Source organism: Bos taurus, chromosome 7 (genome assembly GCF_002263795.3).
Source record: "Bos taurus isolate L1 Dominette 01449 registration number 42190680 breed Hereford chromosome 7, ARS-UCD2.0, whole genome shotgun sequence".
NCBI classification, from domain to species: Eukaryota; Metazoa; Chordata; class Mammalia; order Artiodactyla; family Bovidae; genus Bos; species Bos taurus.
In genome coordinates this window covers 22,689,793-22,704,796 of record NC_037334.1, presented here as the reverse complement: position 1 = coordinate 22,704,796, position 15,004 = coordinate 22,689,793, and the positions used below count along the sequence as shown (strand labels likewise).

The window sequence follows — 15,004 nt, the reverse complement described above, 5'->3', positions numbered from 1 at the left end:
GCAGTGGTTCTCAAACTTGAGCATTAAGAATCACCTGGAGGGTCTGGTTAAAATATAGACTGCTGGGAACCAGTAAGAATTAAAGGAAACCATTAGAGATCAGTCAAAAAGAGAACATGGGAAATTTCACAGAAAAAACGATCCATTTTAAAAACAAAAACGTTTTTAGGCACATAATTACAAACTCAATATGCAGACTGATTCAAACAAACCTACTATAAAAAGACATCTTGAAAAAATCTGAATATAGACTAAGAATAGATAATATTAATAGATACATAAACAATATACAATATTAATAAGTAATAAAACATAATAATAATAGAATAACAGCTATGTTAAAAATAACCTTATTTTTAAAAATTAAGAACTCGAGGCTACAGATTTCACAAAAGCCACACCACCACAAGCCACATTAAGGAGTTTGGTCCTAAACTGAATGGTTTTATACATAAGCATGAAATCATCATAGTAACAACTTCTGGTTGTGAAAGCCATGTGCTAAGCACTGCATTAAGTGCTCAACATGACTTACCTCTTTGAATCCTTAAAACAACTGTGTTGTGGAGATTTTAAATTCTACATCATTTTGCCTGCTGATCATGATCTGAATTAGCATTTTTTTTAAAGGATGAATTTTGAAAACAGTTTGCAGAAAAGCAACAGTGATGACAGAAAAACCAATTAAGAGGTTGTTACTCCTGCTACAGACAGTGTAAGGACAAACGTTCATGCGTTAGGAATAAAATGAAAATACAGAAACTGCTTTTTGAACAAAACATGAATTATGTCCTCCAGACATTTACCTCTCAAACAATCTTCTTCATGAAATTAGACTTCTTTCAATAATTTTTTTAAGACTTAGTTTATTAACACAACACAGTTTACTGTTACCTTCACTAATATACCTCATGACAATGCCACACAGTTGCTATTATTAACACCACTTTTAGATGAAGAGAGTTTTTTTAATATTTATTTATTTGTGCTTCCCTGGTGGCTCAGAATGTAAATTAATTTGTCTACAATTCAGGAGACCCATGTTTGATCCCTGGGTGAAGATTCCTTGAAGAAGGAAATGGCAACCCACTCCAGTACTCTTGCCTGGAGAATCCCATGGACAGAGGAGCCTGGCAGACTACAGTCCATGGGGTCGCAAAGAGTCAGACACGACTGAGTGACTAACACACACATTTATTTATTTGGCTGTGCCAGGTCTTAGTTGAGGCATATAGGATCACTGATTTTTGTTGCAGCATGTAGGATTTTTAGCTGAGGCATGTGGGATCTAATTCCCTGACCAGGGATCAAACCCAGGCCCCCTGCATTGAGAGTGTGGAGTCTCACCCACTGGACCACCAGGGAAGTCCTGAGAATTCTATTTACTCATTTGCTAATTTTTATAATTTCATTTATTTTCAGCTGTGCTGAGTCTTCGCTGCTGAGTGGGCTTTTCTCTAGTTGCGGTGAGCAGGAGTTACTCTCTGGAAGTGCGCAGGTTTCTCATCGTGGTGGCTTCTCCTGTTGCAGAGCACAGGGTTTACGGCTCCAGGCTTCAGTAGTTGAGGCTCCTGGGCTCTAGAACACAGGCTCAATAGTTGTGTCACACAGGCTTAGTTGCTCCACAGCATGTGGCATCTTCCCAGATAAGGGACTGATCTGTGTCTCCTGCACTGGCAGGTGGATTCTTTACCACTAAGCCACCACGGAAGCCCCTGAGAATTTTATTTTTAAAGCAATTTATGTGTACTGAAGTTATTGAACTTACACTGAATTCTTACTTCCACCAAAAAGTATCCCGATGGAGATAATATAAAGGGTATCTTCCCCTAGAAAGCACTGTCTTTCCCAAATTCTTTAAAAGATGAAAACAAATTACTGTTTCACTTCTATAAATTATTACAATAATATTCTTCTTGTGATACACTACACTCATCTCCAGCTCTGGAAGCTTAGACAGGACAAGCACCAGGAACTTGTCAGGTAAGGAACTTAAGACTGAAAGGAAGGGAGTAATCCCTGACCATATTTTTCAATGGAGTAACTATGAAAGGCAATATTGAAAAGCTCTTAAGGCTTCTCTGTCTCAAGTCTTTCCTATCCTTTCCTGGCTTATCACCATTGGACCTTGTATACTGCTTACTCTAGGAACTGACTCTTACAGGCTGAGCTATAGTTAGCTGCCAATGGCTAACTGTGTCCAAGCCTGATTTAACAACTTAAGCTGACTAAAACAAAACCAAAAAAGGATTCTAGAAAGGAAAGCATTGTATACTGGTATAAAAACTAAGTTTTAGTCTATTCAAAAAACTGAGCTACATAAAAAGATGCTAAACATCGTTTATTATTTGGGAAAGGCAAATTAAAACCACAAGATACCACTAGACCCATTAACATGGGAAACAAATCTAAAAAGAGTGGATGTATGTATAACGTTCACTTTGCTGTACACCTGAAATTAACACTAACACTGTAAATCTACTACACTCCAAGGGGAAAAAATGTAAAGATTCTAAAATGGTTAACAAGGCCAACTTTATGTTCGGTATTTTTTACAATACAAAAAAATTTTTTTAATTTAAAAAACCAGACTAATGGGACTTCACTGGTGGTCCAATGTCCAAGACTCTGAACTCCCAATGCAGGGGGCCCTGGTTCGATCCCTGGTCAGGTAGCTAGCTAGATACCACTTGCCACAACTAAGATCCAGTGAAACCAAGTAAATAATTTAAAAAAAAAAAACAAAAAACAGACTAACAATATCTGGTTTTGAAGAGAATCTGGAGCAACTGTAAACTTCGTACATTACTAGTGGGACTATGAATAGTACAACTACTTTGGGAAAAGTTTGGCAATTTTTTTTTTTTTAAGTTAAGCATATGACCCAGCAATCCCACTCCAAGAGAAATGAAAGTGCATTTCCACATAAAGATTTGTTCACAAACGTTCACCAGCAGCACTGTTCAATACAGCCCAAATTTGAAAAGAACCCAAAATGTCTGCCAACCAGTGAATGGATAAACAAATTGTGGTATACTATTCAGCCCAGCCCCCCCCCACCCAAAAAAACTGAAGGAACTACAGAAAAAAACGCAACAACTTGGATGAATCTCAAAATCACTCTGAGTTAAAGTAGCCAGACACAGAAGCCTATAAACAGTATGTTTACATTTACATGAAATTCTAAAAAAATCGAAACTTCTATCATTAAACAGAAAGCAGGTCAGCAATTGCCCTGGGTGAGGTGGAGTTAAGGAATGATAGCAAAGGGGCATGAGGAAATTTTCTGGGTGATGAAGTGTTCTAAAAATTCACTGGGGTTGTGGGTACACAACTGTGTGTGTGTGTGTGTGTGTGTGTGTGTGTGTGTGTGTGTGTGTGTGTGTGTGTGTGTGTGTGTGTGTGTGTGTGTGTGTGTAAAAACAATGAAATTATTTAAAAAAAAAAAAAAAACACAAGACTTAGGTTGATCAAATTTGCAAGTTGCTAGGCACTGGAGAAGGAAATGGCAACCCACTCCAGTGTTCTTGCCTGGAGAATCCCAGGGACAGGGGAGCCTGGTGGGCTGCCGTCTATGGGGTCGAATAGAGTCGGACACGACTGAAGCAACTTAGCAGCAGCAGGTATATATATATATGACATTACTCAGTTTTCATTTTCTCACATGTACACTTCTACATTTTTTAAAGTAACACCTTCCATATTGCACTGCAGTTATTGTGCTTACACATCATTCTTACATACAAAAAAGGATCATGTAGTTATCTATACTGCTAGTTGCCCTATCTCACATGGTTGTTGTGAAACATCACATGAGATAACTGATGAGAAAGTGCTCTGGCAACTCTAAAGTAGGATTACACAACCATATTGTAGACTTACATTTTTAAAAAAATAACCTTTTTTCCACAATTACTTGAGATGCTTGAAAATCTAGATACCTCAAAGTAAATCTTTGCCTAGAAATAGAAAGCCTATTCAAATGTCACCTTTTTAGTATAGCCCCCAAACTTGCTTTCTACTGACCCTTGATTTACTGGATGGCTCGATGTAGTACTATCTAGACTGCAGTTTCATTTTTCAAAAGAAAAGCACTAAAGAAATCTTTAAAGAAAGTCATTAGATAAGCATGCAAGACACTTCCCAGTAGAAAAAAACAAAAGCTAGATAACTGTCTTTATTAAGTACTGTTTCAAGATGTTCACCTCTGAGATTTTTTCCCCTCTAAAAGTCAGTGACATTTCTTTCCATTTAATACTTCAATTCCACATATTACAGAATGTTTACTAACGGGGCTTGCATTAGTGAGAGAGGGTGAATAATTTTAAAGTTAGCAAAACCTTTTAAACCGGTGCGGTACAGTCATTTCAGAATGTGACTGTTTCAAAATTTAACAGATTCTCATTTTTTCCTAGTACTGCTGTACAACTAGGCTCTTTGCTACCCTACCAGGTTTGAGTGACATTTGACATTCAGCCTACTTACATTCACAAGTTTCCACACTGCAACAAGTATTAAGGCTGTCTGAAAGACATATCTCTTCATCAAATGAAGTTTCGAAACTAAACTTTATCTACAATTCAGGTTTATATTACAGGGTCTTACAATCTTAAAAAGTTTTTTTTTTTTTTTTTACCAGCAACAGGTACTATAACCAAGCCTGTAATACCACAAAATATCTTGGTATCATTGTCAATTTTTATAGACTCGTTTTTAGGAACAGTTCCAACGGGATGGTCAATTCTAGGGCCATGCTTCATTTGACTCAGCGCAGCTTCATTCTAGTCAATAATAAGCACAACCTCTTAGGTTTCACATTTCTCCTTCGACAATATTCAGGCCACTCGGTCCGGTATCTGCAAACCTCTAATTTAGATTTACAAGAAATCTGAAAGAACGGCAGCTTGCCGACACGCTCCTCCAGCCTTCTCTACACTCCGAAGGCTGGCCAAAACGTGCTGCTCTCTCCACAACAGCAACCAAGCTGGAACCGAGCACCCAGAGGACGACCAGCCGCGGGGAGGAGGGGAGAACTTTTCGGCCCGGAGGACGACGGTTGAGGTCCAATCCAGCCCGCGCCCAATTCTACGCGTCGCCAGGAAGGAGTGTGGCCCCTAAGCTCAGGCCGCGATGCTCCGCCTGGAGTGGCAGAGCCGCGCGTGGCCGCCGAGCAAGACGTAAACAAACCGCCCGGGACAAGGGGGTAAGGGGCGACCGTGGGGGAGGGGGGAGAGGACCACGCTCGAACCCTCCAGCGCTGGTCTGCAGCTGCCCTGCCCCTCCCGACCAAGGCCCTGATCCCGGTACCGGGGCGACACTACTGCGCGAGCGTGAACTTCGAGAAAGCCTCAGCGCCTCTGGAAAGTGGACCCCACTAGGCCATCGGCTCCGCGCCCCTCGCCCCTCGCCCTGCGGCGACCTACCTGAAGGCGCAGTCCGGGTCCCTTGCATCCCGACCGGGCGCGCCCAGGCCGTTCCTCTTGCTGAAGAGCTTCTGGAACAGGGTAGGGGCCATGGTGGCCACGGCCAGGCCGGGGTCGCTCCTCAGGGAACTCACCAGGCCCCCGCTCCTAGAGCTGCCCCGCCACCCCCATAGGCGCCTCAGTCATATGACAGAAATTAGTCACTTCAAACGGCCACGGCGCGCGGGGCGGGGCGCGAGCCAAAGCCGGCGTCCATTGGCTGGCGATGAGCCGCATCACGTGGCGGCGCGCAGAGCAGAGTGCAAGGCGGGGATCCTGGGCGGAGTTGGAGCCCATAGGCTGGCTGGTGGAGATCCTCACGTGGCAGCTCACGGGGCGGGGCATGCGCGGAGGGAAGGGGCGGGGGGCTGGTTGTGTCTGAAGATGTGGAGGACGGACGAGCTCCGGTCCTTGTCTTTCTCCGTGACGCCTTCAGTTGCTAGCTGAGCCTAAGGCGGGGTGCTGCGAGGACCACGCCAGGGCCTGTGGAGTACAGAAGCCTTCACCTCCCGCACCCATGACACAAGAGAAGTTCAGGGCACCACTAGCAACCGACTCTTTGCCGCCGTCCCTTCCTCAATCTGTGTGGCTTCGCACCTCCATACATAGGCGCCGGGTGGAGTCTGGTGGCCTCCGGAGCAGAAAAGGCGCGCGAGCCTACCCCAGGGACTGCGGCGCGGGCTGAACTTTAAGCCCGAGGCCACAGGCCCGCCCAGGCGGGCCACGGAGTGGTTTATGCTCAGAGCTTGACTGTGCGAGACTGGCTCTTGGGTCTAGGGGAGGACCCTGCCGAGACACTCCGCGGGCAGCGGGGCCCCCCTACCCCAGATGTTTCCCACTAGCGCCTCGAACCCTGACACCAGGAATTAGCCCCTTTGAAGAGTTAACCATAGGAGGCTCGAGATTTACACTCAGTGACGAGGTATGGAAAGAGGAACTGTCAAATTGTGAGCAAATGAGTTGTAATTGGCAGAATACCCTTTCCAAAGAAAAAGATTGCTCATAAATGACCTTAACAGCCTACTTAAATTTGGCTTCCCTGGTGGCTCAAACAGTAAAGAATCTGCCTTTGATCCCTGGAGACCCGGGTTTGATCCCTGGGCCGGGAAGATTCCCTGGAGAAGGAAATGGCAACCCACTCCAGTATTCTTGCCTGGAGAATCCCATGGACAGAGGAGCCTGGCCGGTTGCTGTCCATGGAGTTGCAAAGAGTCAGACACCACTGAGTGACAAACATTTAAACTTTCACACTACTTAAACCTAGGGAACCAAAATTTATCAGGGTTTGGATCAAATTGGTCTTACAGATCTTACGTACCCCTACCATTTCACCCACTGCCACTCCAGGATGAGGAATTTTGTACCATGGGATGCAGTTCTCTGACAGAGATGGATGTCAGGAAATTACTGGTATGTGGTTTGGAAGGTCAGAGTAAAACACTTCGTTGAGAATTTCATTTACCTAAGGATACAAATCAAATTGTTTTTTCTTTAAGTGGCTACCAACTCACATGATTTGCAGCTTGAGTTTATGCTATAAAATAAGTGGTCTCATATAGAAAAAAAAAGAAAATAGGCAGAATATATATCACAGAGAATATCAGTGGTCATGTAACAACCAAGTTTCAATGTTAATAATTTTTAAAATGCTATTTGTAGGCGGTTAAGCAACTAATTTCGAGACTTCCCTGGTGGTCCAGTGAAGAATCCACCCGCCAATGCAGGGGATAAGGGTTAGACTCCAGAGAGAGTCCACATGCGCTTGGGGGAACTAAACCCATGCGCCACAACTACTGAGCCAGTGTTCTGCAATAAAAGAAGCCACTTCAATGAGAAGCCTGTGTCTCACAACTGGAGAGTAGCCCCTGCATGCTGCAACTAGAGAAGCGCCCACATGCAGCAAGGAAGAGCCAGCACAGCCATAAAGAAATAGTTTTTTAAAAAACTAATATATTCATCCCACAATGTTTAAGTGCCCCGGTCTAGGCACTGGGGAGCCAAAGTAAACAAAAAAGACAGGGCTAAATTTCTATATGTTTTAGGGTTTTGGAGGTTTGATTTAGTTGCCAAGTTGTGTCTGACTCTGTGACGCAACCCCCCCCCACCCCTTCCCCCACCCCCGCATAGATTGTAGCCCACCAGGCTCCTCCAACCATGGAATTCTCCAGGCGAGAGTATGGGAGTTGGGTTGCCATTTCCTTCTCCGGGGGATCTTCTATATGAGGAAACAGTAAGTAAAAGGTAGTTTGAAACTACTACTGTTGTGAGTGAAAATTGCACAATGAAATGAGTGTGTAGGGGAGGCCTCTGAGGAGGTGACATCTGAAGTGCTCAGGTTAAGAATCATTCAGAGTTCCTCCATACATTGCTTAAGTTCCAGAATTACTGAGCAATACAAGCTCAAAATAGTAAGACTGTCTTCCCCTATAAACTTAAGATATCTTAATTCTATGGTGCCAAACACTGAAAGATTTCTAATGAGGCAAAAGACACAATGTATATTTTTCTCACAAAATGTGAATGCAGAATAAAACTTTTATAAACAAAAAATGAAGTCAGTGCAATTTTTTAAAGTGAGAAAACGCACATCCTATAAGTCAATTAATGAAGCAGTCATTTTGGGAAGTTTTGCTTTTACACTAGCAAGTATCACTAAATGAGTGCTAGTGGAAATGGGCTCAAGTCTGTCTACATAGGGCAAACGACATGATGAGGAATCATGGCTGATTCATGGCTGGCACAGAGAAGTCTAGAAGTTCCATGTCCCCTCAGAAGTTTCTAAATACAATAACCTCATGTGCTTTCATCTTGGGAAAAAGTTACTTCATGGATAATTATAGGTAATAGTAAGGAAAAGAACATAAACTTGCATAAGAGATACTTACTTTTAGTATTCTCTAATCAAGTAACAGCTTCATTTCTGTGGTCTCATTTTATCTTATACTTGAAAGGTACAGAAAAAAGACAAAATTTATTGGGTTGGACAAAAGATTCATTCGTTTTTTCCCATACAATGGCTCTAGAAACACGTAGTTATCTTTAACTTAAAACAGTTTTGTCATATTGTACTGTGACAGCTGTCATATCAGCATGTGTTTTTTTTTAAAAAAACATAAAAATTGGTGAATTTTTGTGTAGTGATTTTAATATTGAAGATGGAAGGAAAAAGCAACATTTTTGACATATTATGCTTTATTATTTCAAGAAAGGTAAAAACAACTGAAACGGAAAAAAAAGGTGTATGCATAATTATTTTTGTATGGAGAAGCTGCTATGACTGACCGAGTGTTTCAAAAGTGGTTTGCTATGTTTCGTGCTGGAGATTTCTCACTGGATAATGCTCCACAGTTGGTTGGACAAGTTGTAGTTGATACGAATCAAACGGAGACATTAATTGAGAATAACCAATGTTATACTACATGGAAGATAGCTGACATGTTCAAAATATCCAAATCAAGTGATGAAATCATTTGTACCAGCTCAGTTATGTTAATTACTTTGATGTTTGGGTTCCACATAAGTTAACCGGAAAAAAAAAAATCTTCTTGACTGTATTTCCTCATGCAATTCTCTACTTAAACATAATGAAAATGTTCTGTTTTTAAAATAAACTGTGATGGGCAATGAAAAGTGGATACTTTACAATAATGTGGAATGGAAGAGATCATAGGGCAAGTGAAATGAACGACCACCAAACATGCCAAAGTCTGGTTTCATCCAAAGATGGTGATGTTGTAAAAATGCTGGGATTGGAAAGGAGTCCACTAGTATGAGCTCCTTCCAGAAAGCCAAATAATTAATTGCAATAAGTACTGCCAATAAGTACTCCCAATTAGAACAGTTGAAAAGCATCTGCAATTAGTCAACAGAAAACGCATAATCCTCCATCAGGGTAACAAAGACTGCACGTTTCTTTGATGACAAAGCAAAAACTTACACACTTGACTGGCAAGTTCTGTCATTCACTGTATTCACCAGACACTGCACCTTGAGATTTCCATTTATTTCAGTCTTTACAAAATTCTCTCAATATCATGGTAATCCAAGTCTAGGCCCCGACCAGTAACGCTGAAGAATCTGAAGTTGAATGGTTCTATGAAGACCTACAAGACCTTCTAGAACTAACACCGCAAAATGATGTCCTTTTCATTATACGGGACTGGAATGCAAAAGTAGGAAGTCAAGGAACACCTGGAGTAACAGGCAAATTTGGCCTTGGAATATGGAATGAACCAGGGCAAAGGCTAATAGAGTTCAACCAAGAAAATGCACTGGTCATAGCAAACACCCTCTTCCAACAACACGAGAGAAACTCTATACATGGACATCACCAGATGGTCAACACCAAAATCAGATTGATTATATTCTTTGCAGCCAAAGATGGAGAAGCTCTATACAGTCAGCAAAAACAAGACCAGGAGCTGACTATGGCTCAGATCATGAACTCATTATTGCCAAATTCAGACTTAAATTGAAGAAAGTAGGGAAAACCACTAGACCATTCAGGTATGACCTAAATCAAATCCCTTATGACTATACAGTAGAAGTGAGAAATAGATTTAAGGGACTAGATTTGACAGACAGAGTGCCTGATGAACTATGGACGGAGGTTCATGACATTGTACAGGAGACTGGAATCAAGACCATCCCCAAGAAAAAGAAATGCAAAAAAGCAAAATGGCTGTCTGAGGACACCTTACAAATAGCTGTGAAAAGAACAGAAGTGAAAAGCAAAGGACAAAAGGAAAGATATACCCATTTGAATGCAGAGTTCCAAAGAATAGTAAGGAGAGATAAGACAGCCTTCCTCAGCGATCAATGTAAAGAAACAAAGGAAAACAACAGAATGGGAAAGACTAGAGATCTATTCAAGAAAATTAGAGACACCAAGGCAACATTTCATGCAACAATGAGCTCAGTAAAGGACAGAACGGAGAAGGCAATGGCACCCCACTCCAGTACTCTTGCCTGGAAAATCCCATGGATGGAGGAGCCTGGTAGGCTGCAGTCCATGGGGTCGCTAAGAGTTGGACACGACTGAGCGACTTCCCTTTCACTTTTCACTTTCATGCATTGGAGAAGGAAATGGCAACCCACTCCAGTGTTCTTGCCTGGAGAATCCCAGGGATGGGGGAGCCTGGTGGGCTGCCGTCTATGGGGTCACACAGAGTCGGACACAACTGAAGTGATGCAGCAGCAGCAAAGGACAGAAATGGTATGGAACTAACAGAAGCAGAAGATATCAAGAAGAGGTGACAAGAATACACAGAAGAAATGTACAAAAAAGATCTTCACAACCAAGATAATCACAATGGTGTGATCACTCACACTTACCTAGAGCCAGACATCCTGAAATGTGAAGTCAAGTGGGCCTTAGGAAGCATCACTATGAACAAAGCTAGTGAAGGTGATGGAATTCCAGTTGAGCTATTTCAAACCCTGAAAGATGATGCTGTGAAAGTGCTGCACTCAATATGCCAGCAAATTTGGAAAACTCAGCAGTGGTCACATGACTGGAAAAGGTCAGTTTTCATTCCAATCCCAAAGAAAGGCAATGCCAAAGAATGCTCAAACTTTACCGCACAATTGCACTCATCTCATACGCTAGTAAAGTAATGCTCAAAATTCTCCAAGCCAGGCTTCAGCAATACATGAACCAGGAACTTCCTGATGTTCAAGCTGGTTTTAGAAAGGCAGAGGAACCAGAGATCAAATTGCCAACATCCGCTGGATCATGGAAAAAGCAAGAGAGTTCCAGAAAAACATCTATTTCTGCTTTACTGACTATGCCAAAGCCTTTGACTGTGTGGATCACAATAAACTGTGGAAAATTCTGAAGGAGATGGGAATACCAGACCACCTGACCTGCTTCTTGAGAAACCTGTATGCAGGTCAGGAAGCAACAGTTAGAACTGGACATGGAACAATAGACTGGTTCCAAATAGGAAAAGGAGTACGTCAAGGCTGTATATTGTCACCCTGTTTATTTAACTTATATGCAGAGTACATCATGAGAAACACTGGGCTGGAGGAAGCACAAGCTGGAATCAAGATTGCCGGGAGAAATATCAATAACCTCAGATATGCAGATGATACCACCCTTATGGCAGAAAGTGAAGAAGAACTAAAGAGCCTCGCGATGAAAGTAAGAGAGCAGAATGAAAAAGTTGGCTTAAAGCTCAGCATTCAGAAAACAAAGATCATGTTATCTGGTCCCATCACTTCATGGGAAATAGATGGGGAAACAGTGTCAGACTTTATTTTTGGGGGCTCCAAAATCACTGCAGATGGTGACTGAAGCCATGAAATAAAAAGACGCTTACTCTTTGGAAGGAAAGTTATGACCAACCTCAGTGCAGTTCAGTTCAATCACTCAGTTGTGTCCAACTCTCGGTGACCCCATGAATAGCAGCACTCCAGGCCCCCTGTCCATCACCAACTCCCAGAGTTCACTCAAACTCACGTCTGTCAAGTCAGTGATGCCATCCAGCCATCTCATCCTCTGTCGTCCCCTTCTCCTCCTGCCCCCAATCCCTCCCAGCATCAGGGTCTTTTCCAATGAGTCAACTCTTCACATGAGGTGGCCAAGTATTAGAGTTTCAGCTTCAGCATCAGTCTTTCCAATGAACACCTAGGATTGATCTCCTTTAGAATGGACTGGTTGGATCTCCTTGCAGTCCAAGGGACTCTCAACAGTCTTCTCCAATACCACAGTTCAAAAGCATCAATTCTTCGGTGCTCAGCTTTCTTCAGAGTCCAACTCTCATCCATACGTGACCACAGGAAAAACCATAGCCTTGACTAGATGAACCTTTGTTGGCAAAGTAATGTCTCTGCTTTTGAATATGCTATCTAGGTTGGTCATAACTTTCCTTCCAAGGAGTAAGTGTCTTTTAATTTCATAGCTGCAATCACCATCTGCAGTGATTTTGGAGCCCAAATAAAGTCTGACACTGTTTCCCTATCTACTTCCCCTGAAGTGATGGGACCGGATGCCATGATCTTAGTTTTCTGAATGTTGAGCTTTAAGCCAACATTTTCATTCTCCTCTTTCACTTTCATCAAGAGGCTCTTTAGTTCCTCTTCACTTTCTGCCATAAGGGTGGTGTCATCTGCATATCTGAGGTTATTGATATTTCTCCTGGCAATCTTGATTCCAGCTTGTGCTTCTTCCAGCCAGGGTTTCTCATGATGTATTCTGCATATAAGTTAAATAAACAGGGTGACAATATACAGCCTTGACGTACTCCTTTTCCTATTTGGAACCAGTCTATTGTTCCATGTCCAGTTCTAACTGTTGCTTCCTGACCTGCATACAGGTTTCTCAAGAAGCAGGTCAGGTGGTCTGGTATTCCCATCTCCTTCAGAATTTTCCACAGTTTATTGTGATCCACACAGTCAAAGGCTTTGGCATAGTCAGTAAAGCAGAAATAGATGTTTTTCTGGAACTCTCTTGCTTTTTCCATGATCCAGCGGATGTTGGCAATTTGATCTCTGGTTCCTCTGCCTTTTCTAAAACCAGCTTGAACATCAGGAAGTTCCTGGTTCATGTATTGCTGAAGCCTGGATGGAGAATTTTGAGCATTACTTTACTAGTGTGTGAGATGAGTGCAATTGTGGGGTAGTTTGAGCATTCTTTGGCATTGCCTTTCTTTGGGATTGGAATGAAAACTGACCTTTTCCAGTCATGTGACCACTGCTGAGTTTTCCAAATTTGCTGGCATATTGAGTGCAGCACTTTCACAGCATCATCTTTCAGGGTTTGAAATAGCTCAACTGGAATTCCATCACCTTCACTAGCTTTGTTCATAGTGATGCTTTCTAAGGCCCACTTCACTTCACATTCCAGGATAGACAGCATATTAAAAAGCAGAGACATTACTTTGTCAACAAAGGTCCGTCTAGTCAAGGCTATGGTTTTTCCAGTAGTCATGTATGGATGTGAGAGTTGGACTATAAAGAAAGCTGAGCCCCGAAGAATTGCTGCTTTTGAACTGTGGTGTTGGAGGAAACTCTTGAGAGTCCCTTGGAGATTCAACCAGTCCATCCTAAAGGAGATAAGTGGGTGTTCATTGGAAGGACTGATGCTGAGGCTGAAACTCCAATACTTTGTCAACCTCATGCGAAGAGCTGACTCATTGGAAAAGACCCTGATGCTGGGAAAGATTGAAGGCAGGAGGAGAAGGGGACAACAGAGGATGAGATGGTTGTATGGCATCACCAACTCAATTGACATGGGTTTGGATAGACCCTGGCAGTTGGTGATGGACTGGGAGGCCTGGCGTGCTGCGGTTCATGGGGTCGCAAAGAGTCGGACATGACTGAGCGACTGAACTAACTAATTAAGGGGAGAAATTTCAATTCCTGAAGACTGTAAAAGGCACCTATAACAGTTCTTTGCTCAAAAAGATAAAAAGTTTGGGGAAGATGAAGTTATGAAGGTGCCTGAAAAATGGCAGAAGTTACTGGAATAAAACATTGAATTCATTGTACAATAAAGTTCTTAGTAAAAATGATAAAGTATCCTTTATTTTTATTTTAAAACTGAAGGAACTTTTTGGCCAACCCAATACTTGCTATCATTCATCACATTTCCTTTATGTTATAGTGTAATATTCAAATTATAGACTTAGAGGGCACTGAAATGATACAACTTTGCCATAAAAGAGGACATGTAACTATACCTAATTATGTAGATTAAACTGAAAATAGTTTCAAGTTCAGTGACAGTGTAGATTATATTTTTTTCTCCTTTTACTCAACATGACCTCTTTTCACAGAGAAATTGAGGTGTCTTAAAGTAGCCTCTTTATATTTAGGGGCAAGAAGGAAGTGTGAGAAATAAAATAAAATAATTATTCATTAATAACATATAAATGTGGAGCTGTTCGGTTAGAAAGTTAGACATAAGGCCTACACTTTCACTCAGGAGTAGAAAATTTAGCCTCTGTGCAAACCCCAAAGGCCTTTGGGTCTCTGTCCACCTGATTCCAGTAACATAGAAAAGAGGCATACTCCTCCCTACAGCCATTTTCGAGTTATCAGACAGCAAAAGGTGGCAATAAAACAGGAATCTTGCTCCTTTAACCACCATGCTAATAAGCACAACCTCAATTGTGCTGAATTCTTCTGAAACAAATTAGATTTTCATTGATAACATCTCAGAACAAGATAGTCAAATCAAGATGATCAAGTAAAACTTCCTGAATGACACTTAGATGGACTCAGAGTACCTCAGTTTTAAAAACTCTTAAGCCAACCAATGATTTACTGCTGTATAATACGGGAATGGCAGTTGTTTGAGGCAACAGAAAACAAACATTATTTAACAAATATTTCTTCAGTCCCTCAAAGGTGTCAATTCGATGTTCTGGCTGTCTATTCCTACTTTCAGGAACTTAATTCTTAGTGGGAAGATGCGAAGTAAACAAAATGTTTGCAAGTAGTGGTAAAAGTTAGGAAAGAAAGAGTTAATAGTATACAACTGGAGGGAGCCAAATTTAGATACGGTGGTCAGGAAAGTCCTCTCCAAAGATGTGGGA

General features: G+C 41.9%; 1 protein-coding gene across 2 annotated transcripts in view; it reads right to left on the bottom strand.

Annotated features, from left to right (window-relative positions):
- Nucleotides 1-5,611, bottom strand: part of FNIP1 (folliculin interacting protein 1) — a 121,661-nt gene extending 116,050 nt beyond the window's left edge. For both annotated transcript variants that reach the window (XM_024995051.2, XM_024995052.2), the window contains exon 1: nt 5,424-5,611. In XM_024995051.2, the coding sequence (XP_024850819.1) occupies nt 5,424-5,515 (92 nt within the window). In that variant the 5' untranslated portion in view covers nt 5,516-5,611. The remainder of the gene's footprint in view (nt 1-5,423) is intronic.
- Nucleotides 5,612-15,004: the final 9,393 nt, after the last annotated feature.